The sequence below is a fragment of the Thamnophis sirtalis genome, unplaced genomic scaffold, assembly GCF_051295495.1.
Source record: "Thamnophis sirtalis isolate CommonGarterSnake01/CBP01778 unplaced genomic scaffold, rThaSir2_p1.2 scaffold_3, whole genome shotgun sequence".
In the NCBI taxonomy this organism is placed as follows: domain Eukaryota; kingdom Metazoa; phylum Chordata; class Lepidosauria; order Squamata; family Natricidae; genus Thamnophis; species Thamnophis sirtalis.
In genome coordinates, this window is record NW_028261383.1 from 78,791,808 (window position 1) to 78,805,472 (window position 13,665).

At 43.4% G+C, this 13,665-nt stretch overlaps 1 protein-coding gene across 3 annotated transcripts in view; it reads right to left on the bottom strand.

The window, feature by feature from the left end:
• Window positions 1-5,069: 5,069 nt before the first annotated feature.
• The window catches only part of SEMA3F (semaphorin 3F), a 159,247-nt gene continuing 150,651 nt past the window's right edge, over window positions 5,070-13,665 (bottom strand). For all 3 annotated transcript variants that reach the window (XM_087709269.1, XM_087709267.1, XM_087709268.1), the window contains 5 exons: window positions 12,740-12,781; window positions 12,062-12,219; window positions 10,953-11,020; window positions 10,002-10,135; window positions 5,070-8,629 (listed from right to left, as the gene is read on the bottom strand). In XM_087709269.1, coding sequence (XP_087565395.1) covers window positions 8,195-8,629; window positions 10,002-10,135; window positions 10,953-11,020; window positions 12,062-12,219; window positions 12,740-12,781 — 837 coding nt within the window. In that variant the 3' untranslated portion in view covers window positions 5,070-8,194. The remainder of the gene's footprint in view (window positions 8,630-10,001; window positions 10,136-10,952; window positions 11,021-12,061; window positions 12,220-12,739; window positions 12,782-13,665) is intronic.

Sequence of the window (13,665 nt, forward strand, 5' to 3'; positions counted from 1 at the left end):
CAAAGGAGGGACTGTAGAACAGGAGATATATTTAAATAGAGGCAGGCAGGACCTAGCTCTACGTTAACTGTATCCTGCCAGGAAAAAATTTAGAGAGCAAGTGATCTGTGCATGGGTGGCTAGGAACTAAAGGCAGAGGGGAGTCTCCAGAGATGAGCAATCTTATAGCAAAATCCACAATGTAGTAAATAAGGGGGGGGGATACAAAGTAAACAGTTAATACTTCATCAACATCCCATTGCTCTTTGAAGATAGAGGGTTGGGAAGTGCTGAACAGGAAGTTCCACTGAAGTCACATTCCCAACAGAAATTAGGTTTTTGCTATTTGCAAAAAGAAAATAAGGGGTGTATGTGTGTCTATTGACTATACACGGAATCCACAATCAAGTTGGGAAGTGAACCCAAAGTCCCTGATCCAAATCCAGTTGTACAATCTTGTGATCATTCTTCCAAATTTCTAAAAGCTGAGTTTTGTAAACAAAAGATGAATTTGTTTAGGTGTTTGGAGGTGTAAGAGCAGCAACTGAATTACATCTGATGGTGGGGGGACATTGGGGTCTACTTGTTTAGAGAAAAGTATTATTTTTATAGCAAACATGAATAGTGAATACTAGCAGAATTGGAGTGCTGAAGAATGAGGGTTAAATATTGGAATGCCTGGGAGATTTGCAGACATTGGAAATGTATATTAAATAAAACAGAAATAGTCAAGCTGGCTGCTGCTGATAGAAATCAGAATATGTGTGCTAAAATTTCCACTTATAGCTATGAAAGCCAAATTCAAGTGATGTGCGGTGATGGTCTGTTGCTTTTCTGTTGCACTGTGGGCTTTCCAGGAGCATTTGTTTGCCCACTGAGTGAACAGTGCTAATGAAGACAGAACATGAGACGTTCCTGCTTTTCTTCCATTCAAGGTTTGCACAACCAATAGAAGAGTATATTTGTAGCTCAGGATTGCATTGCAGGGTCCTTGGTGCTCTCTGAGCTTGATTGTTTTCTTGCAGATGTTTCATTACCAAACTATGTAACATCATCAATTACATCTGTGCTAAGGACCCCAAGATTTGCACTATAATAGTCTAGTGCAGGGTTTCTCAACCTTGGCCACTTAAAGATGTGAGGACTTCAATTCTCAGAACACCCCAGCCAGCATAGCTGGGAGTTGAGTCCACATATTTTTAAGTGGCCAAAGTTGGGGAAACACAGAGCTACTGGTTCTAAGTTGTCTTTCTAATTAGAAGGAGTGCCTGGAAAGTCAGTTTGCATCATCTGAATGAGTAAGGACAACTAACTTTTTTTAAACTACTTCTTACAAAACCTAAGGATAAAGATAAACTTTTATTTATTTAATTTGCTTGTCACTGATCTCCCTACTGGTCTTTATCTTTAGAGTAAAGATAATGGAAGATGTGATCTGCAGGTGGAGGATGTTGGTATCTCCCCTTTGCAATGATGAGACCACTTCCTTGTCAAACTGATATCACACAGAAGCCCTGGACATCTGCACAGGTAATGGGCCTTTTGAAAGAATCTGTCCCAGGTGACTAATGGATTCTAGATTTTAGAGGACATCTGGGTCTTTTTTTTCTGGCAATTTGGTTCTGTCTAGAACTTGCAAATGGCGAATGTGCTGAATGAGATTGGTTCAAGAAGGGCTCTGCCCCATTGCTGCTCCCAAGCCTTTTTTTACTGAGGAGGCGAGGAGAATTAAATTACTGAAAAGATGCTTATAGCAACAGTGATGAAACTCTGAAAGTAGCCATGATGGAGTACTGAAAACTGCTCGTAGTAGGAAGAGGAAAATGCCTTGAGGGATAGGAGGAAGAAACACTACTAAGTTAATAGATAAAAGAAACCTCACTCTGGGGCAGAATAAGAGCCAAGGTGGCGCAGTGGTTAAAAGCAGCACTGCAGGCTACTGCTAGATCAGCAGGTCAGCGGTTCAAATCTCACCGGCTCAGGGTTGACTCAGCCTTCCATCCTTCCGAGGTGGGTAAAATGAGGACCCAGATTGTTGGGGGCAATATGCTGACTCTCTGTAAACCGCTTAGAGAGGCCTGAAAGGCCTATGAAGCGGTATATAAGTCTACTGCTATTGCTTAATTGTAATCTGCGAAAACATCTCAGACAAAACTCTCTGAGGTCTCATAAAGATCAAGGAAGGGAGGGGAGGAGGAAGCACAATCAGACTTGCAAGATTCTGTTACTATATCTTTATAATAAAAATAATATGGGTCAGCATGACTTCAGTACCCAATCTGGTCTACCTTTAACAGCTGACACATGTGAGCCTACATACTGATAACAGAAGTGGACAAGCATTACTTCTCCTCTGTGCTTATAATATCTGCATACTGTCCAGTGGTATCTAAACCCCTCTAGAGAAAATTTGGCAGAGCAACAGATTTCTTTATGGATAAAGATGTTAATATCATTTTGGAATGGATACTACTTAACATCTATATGAACTTATAGGAAACTGATGGGAACTGATAGGAACCTGCTATGATTTCTATAATGCTTCCAGACTCAGCCTTATATGGCACAGCAAAAGGTTACAGACCCTGCCATGCCTTTGGCCCAAATTGCTTTGGCCTATTCATCTAGGATCTATAGGGATATCAATATTTTTAATAACTTTGTCAGTATTCTGCTTGATTTAGCTTTGTTGTTCACTGTCCAGAATCACAACTGATTGAAACACTTTATAAATATGATAAATGAATCATATGGCTGGGTTTCTTTTCTGACTATAAATGTTCTCATTTATGGTGACCCGCAAAAGACTTCCCATGGATGTCTCATCTTAAAATAAACCCTTCCAACAACAGTGGAAATAGATGGAAGCCTGGAGGCTGTACAGAAAACTGTCAGACTTAACTTTCAGCTTGGCCTTTCCACCTAGTAGCAGTTCTGAGTTTGTCATGAAGTTTCACCAGCTGAAAGAACTTGTGAAACTGCCTCTTCCTCAGCATCTCAAGAAACAAGGACCATTCAGGTCCTGTAAACATTTCAGAGCAGTATGCCTCCTTCTTTCATCTTCCTCCCATGACCATCTATCCCAGGGAGCCATTTCAGCAGACAGGAGACTGGTAGATACACATAATCCTTGTCAAGCTTCACAACTGCATGCTAGCAGGAAAAAGCCTGTGACATCCATGGGAGGTTGACAGACCTGTCCCTGATGGTCCATCCAATCCCCCAACTTATCCAGTGGCAGGAAAGGACAGGAAATGAGTCCATGACCTTGATCTCTTCTTCCCAGTAGGTTTGCTTAACCAGATGTTTCATCACACCCTAGAGAGGTAGGAACTCCTGCTGTCTTTTTTATTGTGAACAAGACCTCTTTGTCTCTAGGCCTCAGGGCATGGAGGGCCAGGCCCAGACATGAGAAACCCAATATTTATCCTTCCCAGATTGATCATCAACCAGAAGCAGCAGAAAATCAGCTAAAAAAAGGAAGGAGTGGAGGTAACTTGTTGCCCTATAAGTTAATGGAAAACAAGCTCTAGTTGGGTGACTTTATGGTCAACAGTTATATATGCATCACTAGAATTTCTGCACAAAGAACCTTGAGACAAGCGTTTCAGTGGAGTCTTATGTTTTCATGCACTGAAATGCAAGTGCTGAGCCTTTTCTAGCCTCTCATATTTGGGAGAACATCTAATGCAATGAGTCTCTGGACTGTGAAGTTTACTACACAAGTGGCACTTGAGCTCCTCGGTATTCCTTTCACGTCCCTTTTAATGAAACCTGAACCAGTTTGTGGCTTTCAAATCAAAATCTGAAATCCACAATTTGATAGGCTTCGTTATGTTATTTCTGGTTCTCTTGAAGATCTATCCTGGGGATTTTAAAATAAGGAACGCTATAAAGCCTGTGAGTCCACAAAGTTCCAGTCGTGATTTTTGTGGCCATATTTATAGATGGAGTGGAACTGCTTGGATGTGTTGCGTGAGGTGTGACCGTTCTTGGCATAGTGTGTACAGTTCCGAGTGCTACTTCTCAAAAAAGACATGAGAAAAGGACACCATCGAGCTGAAAAAAGGAGAAAAGGCCCATATGATGAGGTGGTGAAGTGGGAATGGTGTGATCTTTGGAGTCTGTGAGTTGAGAAACTGGGCTAGTGAAGAGGAGCAGGATACAAATTGATAAAGTTACACAAGATGTCCAAAAGCAGCTAGATAGGGTGGTGTTTTTTTCCCCTTTCTTTTCTTGTAAAACCCCAAATCATCTAGAGAAGCTGAATAATGAGAAATGCAGATAGACCACAAAAAAGAAAACAAAACTCTCAAATTAAAGACAAAATGCACCCTTTTCATGATGGACAATGGTCCCCCGTTTGGCTTGCTTAAGGAAAAAGCTTAGAGAAAGCCATAACAGAATAGGTATCACCACTCCAAATAGCAATTGTGAGCTTCTATGTTTGGAGGCTTGGCCTACATTAACACAAAAGGTCTCTTGACAGTGAAAACTATGCTACTTTTCTGATATGTTGCTAGCTGGTGACTTCTTGCTTTCAGAAGGGAACCCAGAGTTTCCTTCTCTCCAGAACAGTGTGTGATATGATAGTTGCAATCTGATACGGCTCTTCGTACAGCCCAGGGGTGTCAAACTCACATCGTCCCGATGGCATCATGTGACATATCAGGACTTTCCCCCCAACTTCGCTAACCTGGTGTGGGCGTGGCCAGTGTGTGATGCATCTGGCCCTGGGCTGGGAGTTAGATAGCCCTGGTATAGCTAATCCAGCCCCTTTATTAGAGTGTGTGATATTTTGGTTTTCGAGTCACAAAAATTGGCTGGGGAATTTTGCAAATACAACAAGATTAAAGCATGAGAGCGAGCATGGGGGATGGACGGTAGATATGTGAAAAGCAACACCGTTGTACATTCTCCAGGAGTAAAAGAGTCACAAGCGTTCAGTATCAAGCCTATATTCTTATCATTGTAAATGCTTTTCCTGGAGGGAGCAGGCCGCAGAAAAAAAATATTGCAATCCTAATCGGGGCCAGCGAGACGAAAGAGGGCTCAGTTGACGATGGCAGTGAAGATGGAGGAGTCTGGAGTTTCCAAAAACAAAGCCAGTGTTTATTAGCTTGTTCCATCCACAGGAATCTCACATTACAAGCGCAATGTGGCTTTGCGCCTGACTTCATCGTGTGGAGCTACTGTTCGGATGCCCCGTATCTCAGGTTTATTTTTTATTTATTTATTTACAGTTATTTACAAGAGGAAGTATACTCACATCACTCACTCAGACTGGCAGAGGAAGGGGGCCTGCTTTTAAGGGAGGGAGGGTGAATGAAGGAGGTCTTGTTTCCAAGCATGAAAGGGGAACACCTTTTGTTAACAGCAGGTGGTATAACAGCCAGGTGGGAAGGTGGGAGGGGAGCAAGAATCACATAGACTGCAGATTTCTTCAGTTTTCAACTCTGCTGTGAAGCCCCCTCGTTGCTGTGCCGACAGAAGCAGAAACAATATAGTTTCTATCACCCTAACTCACTCCAGCTACACCTTTAGGCGGGGGTGGTATACATTTACCTTCCCTATCCAGTTCACAAATGTGAGCGCCCGCATGTGCAGATCCTTCTGCGGATGCGCTTTGGTGAAAAAAAGGGTTCTAAATGGGATGCCATAGAGCCAGATGCAGGTGGATGGAGCCAGCTACAATTTCTGCTACCGGTTCGGGCGATCTGGCCCGAACTGGTAGAATACCACCTCTGCTTTAGGGTAATGTGACCTAGGTTTATGCAAGATATTTTCTATACCCACTATGCTTAGTAATGGTAGTCCCTGTAGCTTTGTGTAATTAGCTCCCTATTAACAAGATCTGCAGCCATAGGAAAGTGCTTTGTTTTCCTTGCCTCAATGCACAGATTAATCCAATCAGAAATTCAGGATATGCAGAATGCTGTAACTCTGCAAGTGGCTGTTATGGGGCCTACTTTTAATTTCATTTCCCTGCGGAAGTAGGGAAGATTAAAAAAAAATCATGCCTATTATCGATGAAGCTTGGATCGATAGACCCAAGAGCACCAAATTGTTTTCTATGGAGTTGGGGGGAGACATTCAAGAAAGATTACCGCAAGGGGAAAAATGAGCACAGTTGGAAGACATTCAAGAGAATAAACTAAGACATAGCTTAAATTTGGTATGTTTACCTTTTCACTTAGGAACCCCCTCCCTCTTTGAATGTGCTTATTTGAGGGTGAGAAACATGTGATCTGTTCTTGTTTCAGGTTTAATTACAAGTAGTCCTCAACTTATAACCGTTGAGATCGTAATTTCTGCTGCTAACCGTTGTTAAGTGAGTTGTGCCCAATTTTATGACCTTGTTTGCCAGGGTTAAATGATCACTGCAGTTGTAAATGAATCATGTGTTAAGTTGTTAAGTGAATCCAACTTCCCCCATTGACGTTGATTGTCCGAAGGCTGGGAAGTTGCACATGACGATTGCATAACCCCAGGTCACTGCATCGGTCATAAATACATCTTGGTCTCAACCACAGGGTTGCTGTGATGTTCATAAGTGCAAGGATTGGTTATAAAGTCACTTTTCCCCCAATGTCACTGTAACTGTGAACAGTCACTAAACGAACAGTTGTAAGTCGAGGACTACCTGCATTATAATTTAAAAGAAGACTGAGAATCTAGCCAAATTGGCTTCATTTCTGAAGACAAGAGAGAACAGTCAGGTTGGAGAGAGGCAATGATTCCATGCAATGAATGCTTATTAAAAATTTAGCCTGTTTTTCCATAAACTCACATTACAATTGAGAGAAAGACAAACAGATCTCCCTGAATCTCCCCTTTCATTTTCTCACCAGCCTGTCTTTATTTTACGTTGGCCATGTGACCTGCTCAGTAATGTTGATGCTATAGAGTTCTTCTGTGACTATTAGAACACCTTCGGTTGGATTGTTACAGTTCTCCTTGGTTTATATTGCTTTGCTCGATGGGATGTTAGTATCATACTGAAGCTTTGGACTCCTTATGGGCAATCTGAGATGAATACATTATACAATTTAAGTTGGGAAACCAAGGCACCGATTCCTCCAAGGGTTAGCAAAGCAGAAACCAGATATCCCAATGGCCATGCACCAATCCTTTATCCTTTCTCCTACTTCAATTGCCATGCTGTCTTTGGTCTTGGAAATGCCTGATGCATGCACTACAGGAGAGTAGCTTTGGTTCATATGTACATTACATCTCCCTGGCATAACTCATTTGGATATGGCCCTTGTGTCCCATCAATGGTAAACTACTCAACCAAGCCAGCTGCCTCTGCCCTGAGTGGCCAAATCCCATTCATCTGGGAAGGCACTCCAGTTGAAGCACTGTCAAATCAAGAAAGTCCTTTTTGAACTCCTAGTGGAATTGGCTTATTTTCAGTAGCAGGAAGAGCATCACATGGGTCATACACGGATATCCTTGATGGAGCACTTCCTTCTTCCTCAAATAGCCTGAGAGTTGCAGTTTCCATAGCAAGTTTCCCTGGAGGGCGTCCCATCAATATGTGCTTTTGAGTCAGAGAGATCTCTAGAAGAGGAAGAAAGTGCTTTGTAGGAGCTTATGTACACCTCTGGGTGTGTAGTACAAGGGGAGTAGGACTGGGAGAATGCTTGGTGCCTGACAGCTGCCTTTAAAAAAAAAACACCACCAAAACGGAATTGTTTCAGTGATAGTAACAGGAATATCTCAAATTTGCTGAAGATGGGCCAGCCTTAAAAGTCACTGCCCCACTGTTGTGGATCCGTAGAGCATTGTGCCCAACTGTGCTAAAACCACAATGGGGAAAGGGAGCTAAGGAAACAGTAACTTTGCCATTGGACATCCTTGAAATTCTCCTTCCCTGACTGGGGTCAGCTATCCACATTTGAGAGGCAAAGAGAGGAGTTGCTTTGGCTCTGCTCTCTACCTCCAAGATGTCAATTTTTTTCCAGTACCACAGATAAATGTGGGAAGGAAGAGCCAGCTGCCATGGGGGCGAGGACATCTCCAAGCTCTTTGCCACCTCACACCCAGGCAAGACCCATGGATTATATACAACCTACAAATAAATACTGCCTTGATAGGGAACGGTGTGTGGTGGTGTGAGATTTCTCATATATATATATGAGAAATATATATCTATATATGAAAATGGGGAATTATAGAACTGCCATCACATAGTCCCTTTCAGCTGCCACTCTCATGTGTGCTGATCCATCTCTGGTTGGTGATTCCGGCGGTTTCGGGGCTTCTTCTGGTCATGCAACGCCTTGGCTTTGAGACCAGCTAAAGTCTCCTTGTGGTTAGAGGCCACATGCCGCCAATATCCCTGGCAATACTGATTGATGAGTCCCATCTCAGGCTGTGTGAGCAGCTGGACAAGGTCATGATACTGAGAGCTGAAGGTGCCCGGCAGGCCAGCTCTCATGGCTGCTGCGGAGGGGACGGGGCCTTCTGATTGGAAGAGCACAGCGTGGACAGTTTCACTGCTCAGTACATGCAGCTGCACTTTGGCTATGGTGTGCTTGAAGTTGTTCTCCGTGGCTGTGCAAGAATACAGGCCCCCATCGGAGAGCTGCAGGGACCGCAACAACAAACCTTGATCTGTCCTTAGTACTCGCCCTTCAGTGCGGAGCTGTGGAAAGAGAAGCAGCAGAAAACAATGGTTAGTAGAGCTGGATCAGCCAGGCTTGAAGATATTAGAACACAATGGTAGGGAAGGAAGTAGCCACAGGTCACAGTCGACCATGGTTGTCTTCCTGGAGTGTTTTAGGGCTTGTAGCGCACTCCTGTTTTCTTTCTGTTTGCTCCTGTTGTAGCATTTAAAACCAAAACCTCTACTGTGGTCATAATATGTAGCCAATCATGGCCAAGAGCCCATTTCCTATTCTTTTTCTCAGGAGCAAATGAGAGCACAGGCAGGGCTTGAGAAAACCCTCTTATCTTCTGCTTGAGAAATTATGTAAGGTGGGAGGGGAGAAAGAAAGAACAGCTTTAGCTCCAATGGGTTGAGGAGCCTTCCGGAGCATATTCCCAATCTGGCACTCTCTGTGTTGACCACAACCATCATCTCTAACCAGCCATGCCCAATGGCTGTGCAGTCTTGGGTGAAGGAAGCTGCAGCCCAACTCATATGGAAGGTGCTGCCTTATGAAACTCAAAGCACAAAGGCAGATCTTCTCTTTACTTCTGAAATATGGAAGTTTCCAAGAGGGTTGTCAGCTAAATAGTGAGAGAATCCTGGGTGCCTTTTAGTATACAAAGTATGGATAAAAATACTCTAATGCCAGTGAAAACGTTGAAAGCAGGCTCAAGGGGGAGAATGAAAGAGCCACATCTCAATCAATCACAATAGCACTGGAAAAAACCTTGGAGGTCTTCCAGCCCAACTCCCTACTCACAGAGGAGGGGGGGGAAACGCTATATCAGTGATGGTGTACTTTTTCAGCACTGAGTGCCAAAAAGGGAGCACATGCGTGCTCATCTGGGCCGCCACCTGGAAGAGGAGCTGCCCAAGACACATGCGCACCCTCGGAAATGAATTTCCACTTTCCATCATGCGCATGTGCACCAGCCAACTAGTCTTCTGGGTTTCTGGTGCACATGCATGTGTGACAATCAGCTGGCCAGTGCACATGCACACGCATGAAAATGGAAGACCAGCTCTTCCACTTTCCGGCACTGCCACACGCATGAAAGCCAGCTGATCATCGCATGCACATGCATGCCAGAAACCTGGAAGAGGAATGGCCATGCCACATGTGCCAGATGACTTGGCTCCACATGCCACTTTGGACACATGTGCCATAAGTTCGCCATCACGGCACTATATCATTTCAGACAAGTGGTTGTCCATCTCTCTCAACATAAAGAGGAAGGATACCCCTCCCCACAAGCCCTCAACTGGAGTGCAGACTCCTCCTTCTCTACCATGCATTCTAATATCTCCACCCCATTTCTCTGCCTACTTTCCCCAAAGGTTTTTCCTCCCTTGCTTGTCTGTTCACCTCTTTTCTTCGGTCACTGTTGTCTCTCTGGAGGAGCCATTTGATGGCAGCTTGAGGGGAGCGAGGCTGGCATTCAAGAAAGGCTGTGCTTCCCTCCACTCCGTATTGAACAGCCTCCACTGAGTTCTTGCTGGCTGGAAGTGGGAGAAGGAAACAATAACCAAATGATGGATTACAATGGGAGACATGACATCTTTGTAGCATCATCTAGCATCACCTAAGGGGTCAGAAACCTTAAACAACGAAAGATCCACATAGGTCCTAACTGGACACCCCCCATTCAATTCTGGAGCCAAGCTGTTCTTTTGTTCTGTTCCCTCACCATAGAGTCTCCTCCTAGCGCTGCATCCTTTTTCATCTACCTGTCCTAACCGAAAGCCCTATCAATTGTGGAGCTGACCAGAAAACCCACCCCTTGCCATAGAGTCTCCTCCTGGCATGCTGTGCTTCTACCCCATCCAATAGGAAGCTCCTCTCAAAATTGTGGCACCAACCGGCAACAGGGAGCCACAGCAGAGGGGTGAAAGAGCCACATGCGGCTCTAGAGCCTCATATTGCTGACCCCTAATCTAGACTGATCAAAGGCTATCTACTCAAAAGAAGTGACCACATTTATTATCAAACATCCTTTTTGTGTGAAGCTGATTTCCCACACAGCACACAGATTTTCAGGGAATATGACAACTGGCTGGGTTTTTTTGTGATCTGCTTTAGAAAATCACACTGTGAAAATCCATCCCATTATTGAACACTAAATAAAGGGTAAGTGTTTGCTACCCTCCACTGATCTCTTCTGGTAAACTAGCCATTAGTGCATCTCTTATATGGATTAAAACAGTATGTGAAATGCAGCTGCAACCAGCTTTACAGACAGTGGACCAGAAGAAGTCACAGTTCCCCAAGACTCCCATTGCACCTTTATTTCCTAGAGACTAAGAATAGGGTACCCACCATTGGAATTGTAACCTCTGCACTGACGGATAGGGTTGCCATGGCGGACGTCTTGACGTCTGCTACGTCTGCAATGAAAAAAGAAGCAGCAGATCAGCAACTGAAATCTCATATCCTACCACCGACAGTAGGAAACAGCAACATGACAGAAAGCCCTTGCATTCCACTTCATTGTTCTACTTTTCTAGCCTGTACCCACAAAGGGAATCCATCAGTAATTCTCAGCCAATAATGAAAAATCTCTAACATCTTCCAAGAACCAGTATGTTGGCTTGCAAGGAAGTTACTAGTTTACCATTTCTACTTTGGGCAGAACAGTGTAGGTAATGCTTGGGATGTAGGGTGTGCTACATAGGGGTAGCGGGTTTCAAAACTGGATAGTACTTCATAGTTATCATGAAATTCCACATGTGACACTGATATGTGTAGGATGAGTACCTAGTCCACTCTTTCCCTCTATTACTAAACAGTGGCATGGGAAAACCTCATTTATCCTAAATAGTCTTGGGCAGTTTAATAACATATGAACCATCTAGGGGCAAACATGGCATGCAGGGATATAGTTAGGAGGATTAGAAGAGTAAGAGGTAAGTGTTTGAATTCATGAATTAGATTAGGGAAAGGAAGGTATGTTGTGTTTTTGTGAAACAAACCACTAATAATAACAAGGGGTGGGGGGGCGTGGAACTCAGAGGAACGATGCAACAGATCTGAATGAAGGTGATTGATCTTGTGGCGTGAAACTTCAGGAAAGTGCTGTAGGTTTAATCGTAATTGAAAGGATTAAAATGCATTTCAAAAAGTTGGAACTAGTAGATGGATGGAAATAAGACAAGAGACTACCCCCCCCCCACCATACTTGGGCTATTCAGAGACCCAAGAATGATTTGAGAATTGTAATGACAGTGAGCATCAGTTTAGAAAAAGATCTGCTAGTTTCAGACACATTTTTTCTCAATATACTTCCAGATCTTTTTAGAAATAATCCCTTTTCTATATTCTATGTCCCTCTTCTTGTCTCCCTAGTTTTTTGGGAAGTCTCTTTGCTAAGGCTTTCCCATCCAGATCTGCATCATGCAGCAGCAGTCATTCTGGTCTCTTGGAAGTACCTCTTGGAAGAAGCAGAATAGCGGGAACAGGACTTGCCATCCCAGGCACAGTAGGGATCTCTGGCCAAGCAGCAGTCAGCACAGGCTTCTCCATACACATCACAGCGGTGAAGGGCCAGGTGGGTTAGCCCAATGGCTGAGGATACATAGAGCTGTTGCTGTTGGGGCATAGTAACATTCAGATATTGACAGAGCTACAGATTCTTCTGCTCCCACAATTCACCAGCAACTGGGATGGTGGTGATATAGATTTCCTTGAGAAAAAGTGGAGAGAAACACTACCTTGCCCAGCTCACCCAGAGTTGCACCTCAATAACCAAGAACCTTTGGACTACACCCAAGGCAGGTATAGGTACTCAAAGAAACAGAAGTGTGCAGAATCGAAGGAGGGGCCACCTCCAACTTTCTTAGCCTTTTGCCAAGAAGAACAATAGTTGGGGGGGGGGGGGAAAGCACACTTTCAATCAACCAGCTCTGAAACTGACTTAGGAATTGTCTCAGGAAGAGTCCCAATGATGCTTCAGTTCTGAAGAAGCTTCTTGGATGAGAAGCGAAACGTTTTCAAACATAAAAAAACAAAACCAATTCCAAGTGCCTTTTGGAAAAAGCACCTTTGGGACAACCATGACTTGGATGATTGAGAATCTCCATAGACATTCTCAGGAAGAGAATACTCACCCTTTTGGAAGAGATGGTCATGGTTTTGATTGGGGCTGGAACCTGTAGAGAAACCAAACAGTTAATTGATGATGGTTAATCCATGTATAAAACTGAATGGAGGGTCCCTGAAATAGTTTAGGGAAAGCAGACCAATTAATGTGTTGCATCCATGCCAATTAAAAGTATTTTATGTGAAAAGCTGGGAGAATGAGAAATCTGGGCCTTTAATTTCATTAATATCAGTTCTAAGCATCCAGTTGTTGATTTGGGGAGGGTATTCAAAGTATGTAATTTTAATCTAGCACCATTCCTAGACATTAAATAATGTCATATTTGGTGTTTATTATACATCAAAGAGCACAGTGGTTAGAGTGCAGTACTGCAGACTACTACTACTGCCTGCCAGCTGCTTGCAATTTAGAAGTTCAAATCCCACCAGGCTCAAGGTTGACTCAGCTTTCCATCCATCCAAGATGAGTAAAATGAGGACCCAAATTATTGGGGGCAATAGGCTGACTCTGTAAACCGCTTAGAGAGGGCTGTAAAAGCACTGTAAAGCAGTATAGAAGTCTAAGTGCTATTGCTTAATAAAGGTATAAAAGTAATGTTAAAATATTTATGTATTCATTATTATTAAAGCTCCACCTCTTCAAAACCTACTGATCTTTAAAACTGCACTTTGAAACAGGTTTTGGGTTTTGTTGTGGATGTGGATGTGTGCACAGTAATACTGTGCATTTACATACTTAAAGAATGAGATTGATATTAATAGACTAATGTATCTTTTTTGGGATGCATAAATGAATATTTGAATGAGACCCAGTTCGGTCTAATGGTTAAGACATCAGTCTAGAAGCCAGAAAATGTACCACTAAGTTCTAGTTCTGCCTTCAGCATGAAAACTGGCTGAGTGACTTTAGATCAGTCACTTTTTCTCAGCCCAA